The sequence below is a fragment of the Corvus moneduloides genome, chromosome Z (assembly GCF_009650955.1).
Source record: "Corvus moneduloides isolate bCorMon1 chromosome Z, bCorMon1.pri, whole genome shotgun sequence".
In the NCBI taxonomy this organism is placed as follows: domain Eukaryota; kingdom Metazoa; phylum Chordata; class Aves; order Passeriformes; family Corvidae; genus Corvus; species Corvus moneduloides.
Genome location: NC_045511.1, coordinates 65,914,900 through 65,933,720, shown reverse-complemented (window position 1 = coordinate 65,933,720; position 18,821 = coordinate 65,914,900). Strand labels below are relative to the sequence as shown.

General features: G+C 42.0%; 1 protein-coding gene across 1 annotated transcript in view; it reads right to left on the bottom strand.

Moving 5' to 3' along the window:
• Positions 1–18,821, bottom strand: part of PGM5 (phosphoglucomutase 5) — an 82,337-nt gene that overhangs the window by 23,653 nt on the left and 39,863 nt on the right. Inside the window, exon 7 of the mRNA XM_032096606.1 lies at positions 9,858–9,973. Within this exon, the coding sequence (XP_031952497.1) occupies positions 9,858–9,973 (116 nt within the window). The remainder of the gene's footprint in view (positions 1–9,857; positions 9,974–18,821) is intronic.

Below are 18,821 nucleotides of genomic sequence, written 5' to 3'. Positions count from 1 at the left end.
AGCCAGATCGTGAGTCCTCTCTACCTGGTTACCCGCAAGAAGAATGATTTCCACTGGGGCCCTGAACAGCAGCAGGCCTTCGCCCAGATCAAACAGGAAATTGCTCACGCCGTAGCCCTTGGCCCAGTCAGGACAGGACCAGAGGTGAAGAACGTGCTCTACTCTGCAGCCGGGAACAAGGGTCTGTCCTGGAGCCTCTGGCAGAAGGTGCCTGGTGAGACTCGGGGCCGACCACTGGGATTCTGGAGCCGAAGCTACAGAGGATCTGAAGCCAACTACACTCCCACAGAGAAGGAAATCCTGGCAGCTTATGAAGGAGTCCAGGCTGCCTCAGAAGTAATCGGCACAGAGGCACAACTCCTCCTGGCACCCCGACTACCGGTGCTGGGGTGGATGTTCAAAGGAAAGATTCCCTCCACGCATCACGCCACCGACGCTACTTGGAGCAAATGGATTGCCCTCATCACGCAGCGCGCCCGAATTGGAAACCCAAGTCGCCCTGGGATCTTGGAAATAATTACGAACTGGCCGGAAGGTGAGACTTTTGGGTTATCTTCTGAAGAAGAAGAGGAGCAGGTGACGCATGCCGAAGAAGCCCCACCATATAATGAGCTACCAGAGAGTGAAAGACAATACGCCCTCTTCACTGATGGTTCCTGCCGAATTGTAGGCGCTAGCCGGAAATGGAAAGCCGCTGTATGGAGCCCCACACGACAAGTTGCACAGGCTACTGAAGGAGAAGGTGGATCGAGCCAATTTGCTGAGCTCAAAGCTGTCCAATTAGCTCTGGACATAGCTGAAAGAGAGAAGTGGCCAAAGCTCTACCTCTACACTGATTCATGGATGGTAGCCAATGCTCTGTGGGGTTGGCTGGAAAGGTGGAATAAGGCAAACTGGCAGCGCAGAGGAAAACCAATCTGGGCTGCTGAAGAGTGGAAAGACATTGCCACTCGGGTAGAGAAGCTATCCGTGAAGGTCCGTCATGTAGATGCTCACATCCCCAAGAGCCGGGCTAATGAAGAACATCGTAACAACAAACAGGTAGATCAGGCTGCGAAAATAGAGGTGTCCCAGATAGACTTGGATTGGCAACATAAAGGAGAACTGTTCCTAGCTCGATGGGCCCATGATGCCTCAGGTCATCAGGGCAGAGATGCCACCTATAAGTGGGCACGAGACCGAGGGGTGGATCTAACCATGGACAGTATCTCCCAGGTTATCCATGATTGTGAGACATGCGCTGCGATCAAGCAGGCCAAGCGGGTGAAGCCTCTGTGGTATGGCGGGCGATGGTCCAAATACAAGTATGGGGAGGCCTGGCAGATTGATTACATCACACTGCCTCAAACCCGCCAAGGCAAGCGCTATGTGCTCACAATGGTAGAAGCCACCACTGGGTGGCTGGAGACCTACCCTGTGCCTCATGCTACTGCCCGGAACACCATCCTGGGCCTGGAAAAGCAAGTCCTTTGGAGGCATGGCACCCCTGAGAGAATCGAGTCTGACAATGGGACTCATTTCAAGAACAGCCTTATAAACACCTGGGCTAGAGAACATGGCATAGAGTGGGTGTACCACATCCCTTACCATGCACCAGCAGCTGGGAAGGTTGAGCGGTGTAATGGACTGCTTAAAACCACCTTGAAGGCACTGGGTGGGGGGACTTTCAAAAACTGGGAGGTGCATTTAGCAAGAGCCACCTGGTTAGTTAACACTCGAGGTTCCACCAGCCGAGCAGGCCCTGCCCAATCTGAACCCCTACAAACAACAGATGGGGATAAGGTTCCAGTGGTGCACATGAGAGGTATGCTTGGAAAAACTGTTTGGGTAAAGTCTGCCTTGAGCAAAGACAAACCCATCCGTGGGGTTGTTTTTGCTCAGGGACCAGGTTGCACCTGGTGGGTGATGCAAAAGGATGGAGAGACCCGATGCTTACCTCAAGGGGACCTTGTTTTAGGGTGAACTACCCATGGCTCTGTACTTGTATCAGTATCAGCATGTATATTTGTATATAATTTGGGTAATGCATAGATTTATATGGTTAAAAAAGTTAAGTTTCATGTAAAATGTTAGTATGGGAAAAAATTCGGGGTGGATAATGTTGGGGTTTTAGTTTAGTCTGTTTTTTTTTCTCTGTTAAAGGAATTTTCTCCCATATGCATGTTGCTAGGGGACAAATAGCTGTACTTAAGAAAGACAAAAGGGGAGTGGGGCGGACCTGGCTACTCCTTTGTCTACACCTGGGTGTGGGGTCAGTTCGCTCTGAGCGTCCGGGGAGAGAAGCTGCAGAGAAAGGAGCTGCTGCTTCTTTCTTTTTGGCCGTTCTTTCTTCCTGCTGGAAACAACGCCGGGACCCCAAAAGCCGCTTTCCCTGCCCTGCTGGAGACCAAGCTGTGGCTGCCCTGCTCCGCTGCTGCTTCGAGTTTTCGCTACGCTGTAGCCCTGCTCGCCCTGCCTGCCTGGGCCTCCGTGGGTTTTTCCCATCTGGATACATCTCGTCTGCCACCCGGGATTTGCGTTCGTCCCTGCCGTTCCAGCCTGCTGTTCCTGAGAGCCCGGGATCAACTGCCCAGTGGTTTGTGAAGCCTTTGTTCCATCCCGGGGCACCGGTGCCGCGTGTGTCCCGAGCTCGCTCCGGAGCGCTCCCTGCAGCCGCGGGGGAACCATCGCACCTGCCCTGCTCACCGGGAGCCGCCAGCGCCCCTGCCGGCTGCGAGCGGAACTGCACCCGAGGGGAAAGGGCCCGACAGCCGAGAAGGCTGGCACTGGGTTTGTGATTGCTGTTACTGCCATAGTTGTTGTTGTTTTGTTTGACTGGTTATATACATATATATATATATAGTAAAGAACTGTTATTCCTATTTCCCACATCTTCGCCTAAAGGCTCTTGATTTCAAAATATAATAACTTGGAGGGAAAAGGGGTTATATCTGCCACTTCAAGGGGGGCCTCTGCCTTCCCTAGCAGACACCTGTCTTTCAAAACCGAGACACTTATAACAACAGCCCAAATTTAGGGCTGGTGCTTGAGGAGCTGCTGCAAGAGGAGCCCCAGGTTACTCTGTTCCCAGCTCCAGTACTGGGTGCTGTGAAAGCATGGAGTGCCAACCAGTCAGAAGAAAAAGGGCAGGGTTATTTATGAGCTCTCAAAGCTTTGCAAATAGCTTTGATAAGAAAGGAAAACAAATGTCCCTCTACAGAAAGTCAGTCCTTCAGACACTCAGGTCATAGAATCATGAAATTGTTTGGGCTGGAAGGGACCTTAAAGGTCATCTCTCACCTTTTCTACTCTCTCGTTGCAGTAATATGCTAGATTACTGCAAGGATATCTTCTACAGGAACACCAGCAGTATGTTCTATGGATAATAAAGTCAGCTTACTTGTAGGCAAAGCAGACAGCAGAGTCACAGTCATTGTCACCGAAGCCAAGAGTCTGTTCCCAGATACTGGTGCAGGCTTCTGCCCCTGCCACCAAAAGAGAAATCTAGAATAGAGCTGTCACTTCTCTCCCAGCAAACACTGTTCCTCTGGTAACAGCAGGAAAAGTAATCACATCACCACGGGGGCTGGGGATGCTCACGGGACTGGGAAGAGCGGGGCTTCTCTTGAGCAGCAGAGCACAAACAGCCAGGGCCTGTCCCAGTCCCACTGCCCCACAGTCGGGCAGTCAGAGACACCAGGGCAGACCCAGCTCGGGGCAGCAGGCACTGCCTTGGACTGGGGATGGGAAAGGCCAGGCCAGGAGGTGGGAGCATGGGCAGGCCTGGCTTTGGGGGACCCCTGTCCAGGCACAGCAGGGCTGTGGGGAGCTGGAGACGGGCCCTGCTGCAGCGCTGTTGGGGCAGGGGCTGACGGCCCTGGTGGTGCTCCTGGGTAGAGTGGGCGAGCCCCAGGGGGCCAGGCAGGGCCCTGGTAACAGCAGGCTCACCCTGGCATGCCTGCTGCTTTCCTTCTTAACCTGCCTGCCTCTCCTTTCAGCCATTCATCCTTAGCACAGAAAAAATTCCATTTTGCCTAAAAAAGCCATCTCTGTTGCCGATTATCACCAGCCACTTAAATGGCTTAAGTGCCTCAACAGGCACCAGCAGGAAGCGGAGACATGGAAATGAGCTTAACCCCTCAGCAATTTGTTCCTATATGAATGACCATTTATTCTCCTGCTATGTAACACTCTGCAGACTGCAGGCTAGCAAATCATACAGTGAAAAGCACTGCAGTTGTTCAGCAAAATGGTCTATACATCATGACAATGGAGAAACAGGCTAAGCTGAACATCAAAGAGATGCATTCTGATGTAGCAAACACTTTAAGTACATTTAATTGAACCAAAATGTTCTAGTGAAACATGGACAGAAGAATTTCTGAAGAGCTCTTTGCTGTGTTCTGAGCTTTGTTCTGGTATGGCTTAAGCTCATAAATCTGTATAAGGAGGGCTGAATAGATTATTCTTCATATACATTTAGCAGATTTGGTATATGTTCTGTCCTTGCATGTCCCTCAGAGGACAGAAATTGTTGCTTCTCCGGAAAGAGAAAGCAGTGGGAGAAAGTAATCCAGAGACAAAAGTCTGGATAGCTAGAAGCAACTTAACTGCTCCAGAATCAAAAGTCACAATTAAAAATGCTAGCCTGATATGAGTACAGGGACAATAATCCTGTGTGCCCAGAAGGTGTTTCAGTTTGTTAGTCTTAACAGAAGGGAAACTGAGCACATCCATCAGCATGGTTACTGCATACAAATATGTTGTTGTATTTATTGTCCTTCCTTCTTTCAGCAAATTAAAATCAATTATTGCAATTTTGTTACTCTGATTTTCACCTACCAACACATAGCATGTGTTATTGCTAGCTCTGTCTTAACTTAGTCCTACAGCCCAGCTCACACTGCAGTGACTCTAGGGAGGGAGTTTATTCTACTGCCTCAGTTCAGCTAACTCCATTCTTTGCTTCACAGATCCAATCAATTTGCAGAGGGAGATCTGTCCTGTGCAAAGGGAAGAAGGAAAAGGTGCCTCGAAGTTCTGTATTTCTGAAATTGCAATACTGTATTCCCCAATTGCAATAGGGGCTCTGAGTAACCTCAGTATGATCCTCAGTGCTACTTTTAATTGAAACATCACGGAATTAAGGAATTCCTGATTCTGTTTTAATGAGCTAAAGCAGAAAGAGACAACAGAACAGAGAAGGCAACAAATATTTTTTCTAACACTTTATATTTAATTTTCCATTGGTAAGGAAAATTATAGTAACTGCAAGTGTTTCAACAACTTAATTTTTAAGTTAATTTGTTATTTTTCCATATAACAGTAGCAAAAGTTATTTTTTACTACAGTAAATTGCTACATCCAGACTCAAGTAAACAACCTGGGAAAAACTCTCAGAGCATGTTCCCATTCATAGAGAAGTAGTCAGCTTACACAGTTTTAGACTCAAAAAAGTCTTCAGAGGCAGTAGCTTGAGAAACAAAGTAAAATCGTGCAAATGTGTTCAATTATGATTTTTCTACTATTTGAAAGCTGTCTATCTTTGTCTGTATCTGGGATATCCAATTCTGATAGAGAAAGCAAGCTTTGTGGGTCATATGCATGAATAAAAGGTAATTACTTTTCCCTAGTTTAGTAATCCCTGTCTATCACTGTGTTCTCTAAATGTGATTTTAAAACAAGAAAATCACAGGAGTACACAAATTCACAACAAATAATTTTGTTTTCACATACTTGAGTCTCACAAATTTATAATCCAGCAGTCTGAAACTTAATGATATTTTAGGCAAATGGAGATTTAGGGACATTCTGATCTGATAATTTATTCAAGTTAATGAGATTATTTTAGATTTGTATTACTGGAACAGACACCACCAAACAGCTCTTTCAAGGCTTTCATTCATTTCAGTAATAGCACATTTTTATATTCTCCACTAGGTTCTTCCACCTAATCTTGCAGGAGAAGGGGGTTGATGTCAATAGAATCTGGAAATCTGGAGGTGAAGCAAGCAAATTTAAGAAAGTTGAAAGTTGTAGCAATTACTGAAATGGCTTAAACTGCAGAGAGATAAATCAGCCACAAAGTTCTCCTAACCCTGATTAATAGCTTGCTGATGAAATTTAGAAACTAATTGCTGCTGCTGAGGCCCTCCTTTGAACTCTGTGCTGGGCATTAGTCATAGAACCAGAAAGCTGCTAACCTCATTTGACAAGCTCCCCACACTGCTACAAAAATGGAAGAAGTTTTTAAAGCATTGGTTGAGCTCCAAGATCAGCTGCCAGAAAACAAGTTTGGGAAATACAGCTGTATGGGATATTTTCAACATCTTTTCTCCTTTTATAGCAGAAAATTTGCTTTTATTTACTTGCCAGAGCAAAGTCCCTTTTGTTATAAAACCAGGGCTCTGTATTACTTGGTTCCAGCTAGGCTGGATTACCTGGGTACACAAGGAATTGGTTTCCAATGCAGTTTGATGACAGAAGGTGGATTTTTAAAACTCCCTCCTCTTATACAAAGCAGTAAGTTTCCCACTCCAATCACTGTATCATACACTTATATAAATATTCCACGCTGAAAGCTAAAGAAGTGCCAAATTTCAGTTCCCTAAATAGATATGATTGGGCAAAAGCTGTAAAATTGATTCAAATGCCCAATACTGGCAGAAACATGTGAGGGTCACACAGCTTAGGACATTACTAAAAGATTCGCAATAAGGTAAATATTTACTGCTAAAAACAGCTCACATTGCTAAAGTACTGGTCATCTACAAACCAGACCATGTTTTACAAATAAACCTCCTGGCATATAAGGACCCATTTCAGACATCTGCGTTGAATTGAAAGATGGTAAGGAAATTGAGGCAGTGAGGAAACCAAACTTTAGACATCGCAGCCATTGTGTAATTGCCCCGTAAGTATCACAGAATCACAGAACAGGTCAGGTTGGAAGGGACCACAAGAGGGCAACCAGTTCAGTCTCCCTGCTCAAGAAGGGTTATCCCAGAGCACATGGCACAGGATTGCGTCCAGATGGTTCTTGAATGTATCCAGTGAGGGAGACTCTACAACATCTTTAGGAAATCTCTTTCTGTCACATATTTTTTTTTTACACAGCAACTACACGCAGACTGAGGAATTTAAACCCTGTGCTCAAGTTTTCTAGATGCCCATGGGATCGAATCTCAAGTGTCCAGATTTGCCTTTAGATGGAATTGGATAAAACTGGAGGTCAGGAGGCTTTCTGCACTGAATTGCTGCAGGTACAACAAAGTTAATCTGATCAGAACATACTGGAATGCCGAGATACTGCTGCAGACCAGCTCTCCATGCTGGCTAGCAATATGTTGTTTAAGCACCCTTAGCATTCACAAGAGACAGGATTTATCAGGAATCTGAAAAATTGGTGATAGGATGGAAGAACTAGATTAATATAAAGAACACAGAGTGCTAAGGAATGTAGAGACTAGTTTGAGGTCAGGAGACAGGAGCTGCAAATTTGGAAGACAGGCTAGAGTACAAGGCCTTACAGAAAGATAGAAGCAAAGGAAAAAGTCAATGGCAAGAGAAGAGAGAAGTCAGGGTTATTTTATTGCCTATCTAGAGGCAAACCCTAGAGGCACTTCCTTGACCTCCCTGAGTGCTTCTCTTCCCAAATTCAACCACTATCAGATACTCAGGATAATAAAATTAGACCAACAGAGATCACAATGTCCTCACTGTTACAGTAGATCAAAACACTTTATTTTTATTTCTATGTGACTTATCTCCAGGGCTAAAGTCCACTGGTACTTGGGACAGCCTTTTTAGCAAGACCTGAACATGCTTTTGCAATGTGAAAGGGAAATTTGATGTTTGTCTTTTTTTGTAACTGCACCATAAAATTTAAATGGCAAGTTTCCTCAAAAAAGACATCGCTTCTACTAAGCAACCAATGATCCCTCCCTTCTCCCTCACACAACAGCATCTGAAAGAGTCATACTCAACATCATCAGATGAAGATGGCCTAGGAGACTAATTTCCCAAGCAGAGACAGATCTGTGGCAGGGGTTTGTCATAGCATATGGCACAGAGAGGCCACTCCTGTTTGTTTTACATACCTCTACACACAGGCCTGCATGCAACAGGAGGTGCTGCACTCTGTGGGCTAAGGTATCTAGATTACTTCAACACATAGGAACTCATTATCAAAACTCTTACAAGCTCCGTCCAGTTAAAAACCACACTTAACTTTCCTCAGCATGATGATGAAGCCAGGAGTTTTTGTCTAAATTATGTGGGTGCTAATGAGGTCATACTGATGTCTCTACACCCACACAAGTTTCATGAAAGTATCTGGTTTTGTACGAGCAAGAAGAATTTCAGTATTTAGAAGGAAGGGGTACATAATTGGCCCAGTGAAAAAGTATTGAAAAGCAGTGAGAGCTGAGAACAACCTAGTTCACACCTCTCGTGGGTTAATGGAGATACAGTTCAACAATACACCACAACAAAGCAGTATATTCTGAAAGATACAAGATCTCCCTGCCCTTCTCCCCCCAAATTACATCTCTTTCAATGACCTCACAGAGCACCCTGCAGAGGAAGTATCTGTTCAAAAGATACCTTCAAGGCAATACAAACCTGTGCCACTCACAGGAAATTGTGAAGGCATACAGTTTGCTACACATGGGACATTGGCTCCCATTGACAACAAAAAGAAAATTAACATTCATTATTAATTTAAATTCTCTTCCTTTTTACATGTAAGACCCAAAGAAATCAAACATATTTTTGGTACTTCGATCACAGCCCATTCAGATATATACAGTAAACAAGATAACACATGAAGTGGCATGTCTATGGCTTAAAGGTATCCTCATTTTCAAAAAAGCAGCATTCTGCTCTAACTGACCCCAACCAACAAACTTAATACTTGACAAAGTCAATTAAAGCAAATGAAATTTGTTATCAACTTTCACTGCATGGTAACAATTTTCTATGAAGAGCTGCAGCCAAGGAATTACACATTCAAAATAGAGAACTCCATAGAACTCACATCAAAATATAGAATAAACTATTAGCCAGGCAAATTATTATGTTACTCTGGTCTGTGCTTTTTCAAAAAGACTTGTAATATAGCCCTACTAATAAATAAGAAGGAAGAATTTCTGTGCCAGAATCCAGGAAAGAAATAAAGAAGCACTTTGAAATTTATTCAGTTATTGTCATGAACTAAAACCACATTTGTGCAGATTTACAGACTACATAGTTCAATTACTTGCTCTAATGCTTACTGTCAATACTATATTTCTGATGGCTCAGATTTGTCATTTATTCTGCATTCTGTTGTTTGATTGGTTCTTGTGACAGATAAGGGAGAAACACCTAGGGAAAACACCGATGCTGACATGTAACATGACACTTGAGCAATTTATCTGACACTTGAGCAATTGTGATGTTCCAAAAAGAGATCCCTGCAACAGTTTTGTTTAGATGTACCATCAGATATACCAATCCTCATACTTTCTACACCTAATTACATCAGGAAAAAACGTGGCTCCCATATAGGCAAAATCCCACCAAATGCCATTGCAGTCTGTGAAAGACTTGCAGTGGAACCAGTGAAGCTTTTCTGACTTATGTCCAAGTCAGAAGAGTGTGCCAGGCACCTTCAGAAGTTGTCTGGACAGTAGTTAAGATTGCTTGCCACTTCTCAATATCCATTTTTCACACCTCAAGGTGCTGGACACCACACTTACAAGACAAACCTCAAGACATGAAGAACAGACAGTGGTTTAGCATGAGACAGAGCTAATTTGCTGATTCTTTTGGGTTTGACTTGAGGCATCCAGGAAAGATTTAAAGTCTGTGGTAATTTTTGATCATGTATTACTTACCAGTGCCAAAACTTTCCTCACCACAAAGGGAACAACGTCCAGAGTCCATGAGATTTGAAAAATATCTCCATCCTGCTGGTGTCTCATACACAGGAACCTTCATTACTTTTGCCACTCTGGAAAACAAACAATAAAACATCACATGATTAAGACAGTGCTTTTTTTACATATGGTCTGAGGTCAATTGAGGAACATTCTAGGTCTCATTACATCTCCTGACAGGTGCGCTAGAAGTAAAAAAAAAAAATCCAAACCCAAGAACAGAACACCACGATTCAAAACTGATCCTTGTCTCAGCACCTAACTTCAATCAGAATCCAAGTATGTTTATACATTAAGTGTAGTATTTTGGAAAATGTAGGACCTCAGTTCAACAGGCTTTACCAGTATCTTTGTCTTCTTACTGAGCAAGAAAACACATAATGTAAGGATGAACAGTTTTGTTATACTAGTATTTTAATGGAAGTTAAAGTATTATGTTGAAGCGCCTTCCTTTAAAAAATACAGGTGGGAATATCAAAACGTTTGAAAGATACTTCTACTTTTTGTAATGTGCTCAAAGGCAAGACAATACAGGAATGTTTCCATTATGCAGTATGTTCTTTAAAAACCTTCTCCAGTCTCAACCCGAATCTGAACTTACTTTCCCTATCTCCTCTTACGTAATAGATGAAATTCTCCCACAATGTGAGTGATGTGCCAGTATTTTCAAGAACCAAAATTAACCACCTTATAAGCTGGATGTGCATTCTCTTCCCCAGCTTGTTAACTGGTAAATATTCCTGTTATAAACTATAATGTAAAAAAACCTTTCTTGGACTATAAAACAAGAAAGAAAGAAAACCCACCCAGCAACTCTAAAGAACTCTAAATCCCAAGATGGGATTTATGCAGAACAAGTATTACCAATCTTCTTGTTTCTAATTGTATTTGGTGGTTTTCATTGTGCACTTAGGGTTTTCAGAACCAACTGTTTTATAATATGGAAAGTAAGAATTAAGATACAATGAAGCAATCTGACCAACTACCAAGGATCCTACGACTGCTTCAACTAACATACCTAACAAGATTTCTTGAATTGAGACAGTTTACTTAATTTTAACTCCAGTCAAGCCAAAGCAAAGCAGATCAATCAAAGGTGGATTCAACACACTTAACATAATCTGTCTAAAACTATCAAGGTGAAAGCAGTCACCTTTATGATCAACAGAGAGACATCTGTTCTCTGATGGCACATCTCTCTGTCTTAAATTAAGTGCATGAAGTAGATGGGATAAACTGTCCAAATATGCCAGCACTGACCCCTTCAAAACCTGGTACATAAATATGTCCAACCTACAGAATCACAGAATCATCAAGGTTGTAAGAGGCCTTAAAGCTCATCTAGTCCAAACATCAACCTAGCACCACCATAATCACTCCAAGTGCCACTTCCAGACACCTCTTGAACACTTCGAGAGAGTTACTCTACCACCTGCATGGTCAATTTATTCCAATGTCTAGCCACTCTTTCAGCGAAAAAATCTTCCTAATATGGAATCTGAACCTCCCTGTGCACAACTTAAGGCCATTTCCTCTTGTTCTTTCACTTGATTCGCGGCAGAAGGGATTGACCCCCACCTGGTTACAACCTTTACAGGCAGTTGTAGAGAGTGATAAGGTCCCCTTCGGCCTCCTCTTCTCCAGAATAAACACCCGCAGTTCCCTCAGCTGCTCCTCACAACACTTGTGCTCCAGACCCTTCACCAGTTTCATTGCCCTTCTCTGGACATGCTCCAGCACACCTTAGTATCATTCCCTGAGTACAGGGGGACAATCCCTGCCCTGGTCCTGCTGGCCACACTGTTGCTGGTACAGGCCAGGATGCCATTGGCCTTCTTGACCACCTGGGCACACCCTGGCTCATGTTCAGCTGCTGGCACCAGCACCCCCAGGTCCTTTTCCTGTGGGCAGCTTTGCAGCCACTCTGCCCCAGCCTGTGGCACTGCCTGGGGTTGTTGTGACCCAAGGGCAGGACCCGGCACTGGGCCTTGTAGAACCTCACACCACTGGCCCTGGCCCATGATCCAGCCTGTCCAGATCCCTCTGCAGAGCCTTCCTGCCCTCCAGTAGTTCAACACTCCTGCCTGATGGTGTTGTCTGTGAACTTACTGAGCATGAACTCTATCCCCTCATCCAAATGATTGATAAAGATGTTAAACAGGACCAGCACCAGTACTGAGTCCTGGGGAACACCACTAGTGACCAGCCACCAACTGGACTTAGTTCCATTCACCACCACAAGTGGTGACACGACAGTTCAGTCCTTAAATGCTCTGTCTGAAATTTTTACACTGTTAGCCTGCACTATTATAAAGTCTCCAAATCAACTTTTCCTTTATGTAAGAATACCCATTGCTATCTAAGTTTCCTCCTATTGAGCCTACGTGTTCATTTTTGTACTTGTATATAACATCTAAAATTACTGGTTTTTAAATGACAGACTAAGAATTGCTGATATTTATTTGAAAAGAGCTAAGAATGTACATGAAGAAAAGAGTATTATGAGAATGTTTAATCCTGAACTCAGATTTCATACCTCTAGTTTAGAGGTAGGGGTGGGTATGTACCTCCTTGTGTTTATACAGCACTACATATATTATTGACCCTTAGAAATGCTGCTGCATAAAGGAGGTTTCACAGGGCACAGCTGAACAGGCTCTGCAAAAAATCAAGAACGTAAAAGAATTTCATTTCTGTGTGACAGTAACTTCAGGCTGGAAACAGGACTGTACTGCCAAAAAGAAAGAAAACAATAAACCAGAAGGCTATACCTAACATGCTGGAAGAGCAAAACCAATTCTCTTGAGGTAGCCTAACAATACAGCTGGCTTGCAGAACTGCTGCCACATCCTGGTACAGTTTTTGGAGAAAGAAATCCTCTCCGTTTCGCTTTTCTATACTCCTCTAGCTGGGGAACAAACAGCTGGTAAAGGTAAGACGGACTTACCTTTACCAGCACTAAAGCCTTCCAGAGGCTGTAGCTGTTTCCAAAGATTTCTATGCACTAGGCTAGCAATGAAAATACAAATGTTGTTTCTGTTGGCATGTGGGCCCACTTTGTACAGAGTTTATAGTACGAATAGTTTATAGTAGGAATATGACAGATGGTTCCATGCAACTTCTTTTTGTTGTTGTTGTTTTTGGCTCTTAATACTTTAACAGAATAAGTAAGTAGAAGTACACTGAAAATTAAGCATACTCCTTTTTTACTGACATTTTTCTGAAATAAAGAATCATCACTGGAAGTCTCAATAAATGCAGAATGTGCCTTTATGCAGCCTATAGACATTCAAAGTGAAAAATCACTCCAGAAAACATGAGGGGGTTCCCAGGGGAAGTTGCAAAAATTCTCAAAGCTGCAGACTCCGAGAAATAATATGCTGCATCAGATCAAACAAATAATCACACAAAATACAGGAAAACACCCTCAGAGGAAGGAAACTAATATGTGACTGTGAAATTACTAGATCTTTAAAGCCAGGGAAAACAGAGATTAGATGCAGGAAAGGGGAGGGATTATTAATGCTTCTACATCTTTCCCAACTAAAAATATGACTGGAATTACTTCAGTGAAGTAAAAAAAAAAAAACCAACCAAACAAACAAAAACCAAAACGAATCTTCATTTACCAAAACTTTTTTTTCACTTTATATTTACCAATCTGCTTTTTTATAGACAAAATTACTAAATCAGAGCTTTCAATCACTGCTACAGCAAGAAGCCAGATTTTTTTTAAAGAAGTTCCAGTTGAGACTAGTAGAATCCCTATGGAACAAAATATGGAAATTAGTTTCTGTGTACTGCTGAACTGAATGTTTCCAGCACTATTTAAAGGAGCATATGGCTTCATGACAGGCTTGATAGATGCTAGGCAAATAAATGCTTAGGACAAGGGTTTCAGGAACTTGCAACTCTGCAAGAACTGCTGATGAATCACAGTAAGGATTTCTATCTCTAACACATCACAGGTCCGTTAATTACATTTTACAATATTTTTAGCAATGTATGTTCACAGGGCAGTTCAATCAAGATTATGGATGTACAGCTTTTTAAGTTTCTCTTCTGTATACTTACACTAGAATCCCTAAATTTGGGGAGTTAGATATGTAAAGTCAAGTAGTTAAGAATTTTGTCTATATAAGATCTCTTGATGAGACAGGATACTACTTCTCTCAGGAAGTGAGTCTTGGAACCAGTACTGCAAACGGTTTGTATCATGCAGAGGTCTTTCATAACAGAGTAAATTTTATGTATCCTTATATATGTATAATACATCATCAACAAGATACTGATGCAGCAGTGCACCTCTAAGGGCAATACCTCAAGCTATAAGCTTTCATGTTGTAGGTATTGACTGTTAAAAGGCCTGACTTGATGGACAGAATATACTTCCAGAGCAATTCAAAATAAAAACTAGGAAAAAATATGCCCTATAAATAGGTTCATCTTCCTAGTCTATTTGAAGTGAAGGCATTCTATTTATGTCTAATCACACTGTTGATATACCTGCATTTATATGTTCCATGAGTATGAACTGTGTAGAAAGAATACAACAAACTATGGACATTCTGGTTCTTGTCACTTTGGACATTTAATGGGACTGACTTCAAACACTACTCTTGCTTGCCTCCCTTTATTGTAAGTGCTCACTACATCAATGAGATTATACAATAAAGTTTCTTCAGTCTGGATGTAGCAGTAATTAGCCCTTGCTAGACTAGGAAACAGAGTATTTACATTTGGAACTAAACTGAAAGGTAATCTTAATTACAACCCTAGAATAACCTTAGCTAGTCTGCCCATATCAGAACTAAGGGCATTTATGTTCCCAGGATGCTGAAATACTAATTAAGGAGAAAAAATTAAAGAAGAGTGGACTTTTTGCAATTACACATGTTATTTAAAACTATATTTTGTGAATTTTTAAAAGGCAGGAGCAGATGCTTTTAAATGTGGAGATAACAAAATGAGTTAAAATAAAAGTATAAATTCTTGTACAGTTATGTAGTTAAATTTACCCTCCTGCTGTTTCACAGTTTCACGGTCATTTTTATTTTGAAGACCTAGTCCCACACTACCTATACCAAACGCCCATTTTTTATTCAAACATAAGGAGAATGCATACAATTCAACCCCAAAAAGTAGTTTGAGTTATTTCTTCTCTAGTAAACAGAATTATTGGAGAGTTTAGTACCAATATAGAATGTTAAGCCAGTTCTTGAACTCTACAATAAGTCTTGCCTAAGCATGAGCTGGCCAGTTCATAATAAAGGTAATAGTGAACACAAGTACGGCCTTCTAATAAAGATTAGAATTTTAAACATTTCCTGACAGAAAAAAAATATAACAGCTCATTCTAATACTACTCCTGAAAGACCTAAAAGACTAATGGACCTTTCTTTACCAGGCAACTGGACTACTTATTGTACAGCGGCATATCTGAATATCCCAGGTCTTCTTCCTTATACTTCGTAGCCATCTACATGTCACCTAACCAGGAAAACAGAGGGTACAGGACTCTTGATAGTCCTGATTGTTTTCCTTGGAATTCTAAAAATATTAGCCTGCTTAAATTGTGTAAAAAGATAACTTTCCCTTAAAAAATATATATATTTAAAAGTGTTAAAGATCTTTGTGATACCTTTATTTCAGTTTTCAGTAGAGACAACAGACTGTTTTTCACAGATAGGCTAATGAAACAAAGTGGTCCTTGATGGTATCTCCCAGACATGTGGTCTTGCACTAGCAAAACACCTCTGACATCAGCAGAATTACCGACTTACATTCACAAGAGTCAGAGGGAAGTTTTCTCCAACTATGTCTCTACAATGCCACAAAAACATCCTGATGAATATAAATCGTTCAGATACAACAGCCTGCGGCAAGCTGACATTCTTATGCCAGGGAAACTCTTGTAACTTCCAAGAATAGATCAGTCAATCAGACAGAATTATCCTGCCAAAGTTGTAATGCCTGTTCACCACAAAGATAGAGATCACAACACTGGGGGAAGGGCTTTCTTTGACAGGTCTCCTGAACTTGTAAAGACGCAAGTGACTGGCTAGAGTTTTGTATTGTAGTGAAATGCTCTCTAGGGTGAACTGCAGCATCACGTTCATTCTGGAGTCTTAACTTGGAGGAAGAAATAGATATTCATGAAAGAAACACTAGAGAAGCAGCTATTGCATGTCCTTGTCTCTCATCTTCCACCACCTGAAGATATCAGCTGACACGTGAAAGATGTTCATAGGGACCTGGGTGAACAGGCTTCAAAACACTGACTGGTATTCCATGGATACATTTATTTTCAATCTGTGGTGCCAGCACTTAGGTAAACAAGGTGCTGTAATTCAGAGAAGGGCAAGTTTTACTCTGCAGAAAGGCAAGCATTAGAGGCGCTAACAATCAGGAATTGAAGGAATTTGTAGGACAGATATGTGGGCCACTGAAGGGATAGTGTGTTGCAGCAGCATTCCATAAGAGATCAAACCTCTGTAATGGTTTCTTTCAGAGCTACTATGGCTATAGAAGAAAAAGGTTTCTCACTAGGTCTTCTAAATCTCTACTTAGCCACTGAAGTAGTCTATGTTATCTGATCTCCAGCTGATAAAAGCCTCATTTGATTTTAGGTCTGAAGCATATTTTATTTCAAAGACAAGACTATTATTTGACTGAAACTAACAGTAACTGGTTTTCTTTCCACTTCCGTAGTCTTTCCTCATGCAAAGAATTAAATATATCTCAATTAGGGACCTGCATCTGATTTATCAAGAAAATAATTTCTCTAGCTGAAAGTAAGTCTTCACGCAGTCTAACCTTAGCCTACAAATCTTTCTATTTGATATTTTACTGCCTGAGTTGCTTGGATTTTTTTCTAATACTCTGGACACTTCTGAGGTCAACACAAATGATTTATGTTTGCCTGCATCAATTTTGCTATCCCTTTATTAAAGATACTGGGTTGGCTGCTTTCTAACAATATACTACAGACTTTGCCTTAAGTGTACCTGTGACCAGACCCAAAATTTAATGGGTTCATTCTTTTGGACCACCCTCTTCAACATTCAAATTTCTCTTGCAAAAAGCACCAAACTATTTTTTAACTTTATTGACATAATATTCATTGCCTGATTAATCACCGAGTCCCTATCCCATTCTCACTGCATGGTATTTCCACTTGTTCTCTCTTTGGTCTCCTCTTCCTGATTCTGGAGAGCTCTTTGCTACTTCATTTTTCAATTTCTGAAGTCTAATTAATCTCACCTTTGGTCAGTTCTCTCTTCATTCTTATTATTTCTTAAGATGGAAGAGCCATGAACCAAATGGTTGTAACTTTTTTTTCAGTCCCATCACTAAGTCTTTCCTTTTTATCTATGCAACTGCAATAGACTGTGAGAAATTCACAGTAGTAGCAATGACAGCACCAGCACTGGCACCAGCTATAACAAGAAATAGATGTTCTGCTTCTGGATGTTTTCACTCTGTCTGCACCACCTTCCCTTAAAAGGCTTCAACCGCATATTGTGCAAGGAGCAGAACTAAAACAAGTCACCTCCCTTATATGGTCAAGTATTACAGTGTTACTCCTTCCAAGTCTTTAATTTATTGAGCAAAAAAGCAGTGGAATGCTAAGCCCTCGCACACAACACAGATAACCAGGACACATCACTAAGATAAGACATAAGCTGTCACATCTGGCAGAGAGGCTGTCAGGACCATAAGGCAGAGAAAAAAATAGGTAGTAGAAAAGTTCCTTTACTTTTTGCTTTCCAGCATACTACATCTCACAGACAACAATCATAGTAAAAGAAATCAATAAAGAAAAAGCATCTAGAGACACTTTAACTAAGAAGCATCTAAACGAGTTAGGATTTTTTTTGTTTTCCTTCTTCCCAACCCCTGCAATGTTTTAACTAAAATACTTATGCAGGTGGAATAAAGGTGTTCAGGGGTAGTTTCTGTCTTGAAAACTGGTAACTTCAAGCGGATTTTTTTTGGCTGACAGTAGTCCTGAGTAATGGATTGCTAATAATTGCAGAAATCATCAATAAATTCTAATCAGGACTATGTGAATTAGCTTTCTAACAACAGAGGCTTCTGGCATTCATGTAACATAACTGGTGCGAACAAGCTCTTCCAGTATTTTCTCCTGCCTCTCAGTCTCACACTGGCCTTTCTTTGTTTTTGAAATCTTTCAACAGCAAAAACTAAAAACTGCCCTAGCAAAAAGGCAAAGTCATAGAATCACAGAGTCACACAATCATAGGATGAGTTGGTTTGCAAGTGACTTTGAAGATCATCTAGTTCCAACATCCCTGCCATGGGTAAGGATGCCACCCACTAGACCACGTTGCTCATAGCCCCATCCAACCCGGCCTTGGACACTTCCAGGGGTGGGTTGCCCACAACTTCTCTAGGCAACCTGTTTCAGTACCTCACTACCCTCACAGTGAAGAATGTTTCCTAATATCTAATCTAAATCTCTCATATTCTAGTTTAAAAACACTGTCCCTTGATCTATCACTTTGTGTGCATGTGGAAAGCTGTTCTCCATCTTTTTATAGCCCTCTTTAAGTATAGAAAGCCTGCAGTGAGGTCTCCCCAAAACCTTCTCTTCTCCAGGCTAAACAACCCCGCGTCTCTCAGCCTGTCCTCACAGGACACGTGCTTCAGACTTCTGATCACCTTCACGGCCCTCCTTTGGACCTGCTCCAACAGGTCCACATCTTTCTGGTACTGAGAACCCCAGAGCTGGATGCAGCACTGCAGGTGGGGTCTCACAGAGGCAGAATGCCCTTCCTCGCCCTGCTGGCCATCCCTCTTATGATGCAGCCCAGGGCACAACTGGCTTTCTGGACTGTGAGCACACATTGCCAGCTCATGTCCAGCTTTTCATCCCCAAGAACCCCCAAGTCCTTCTCC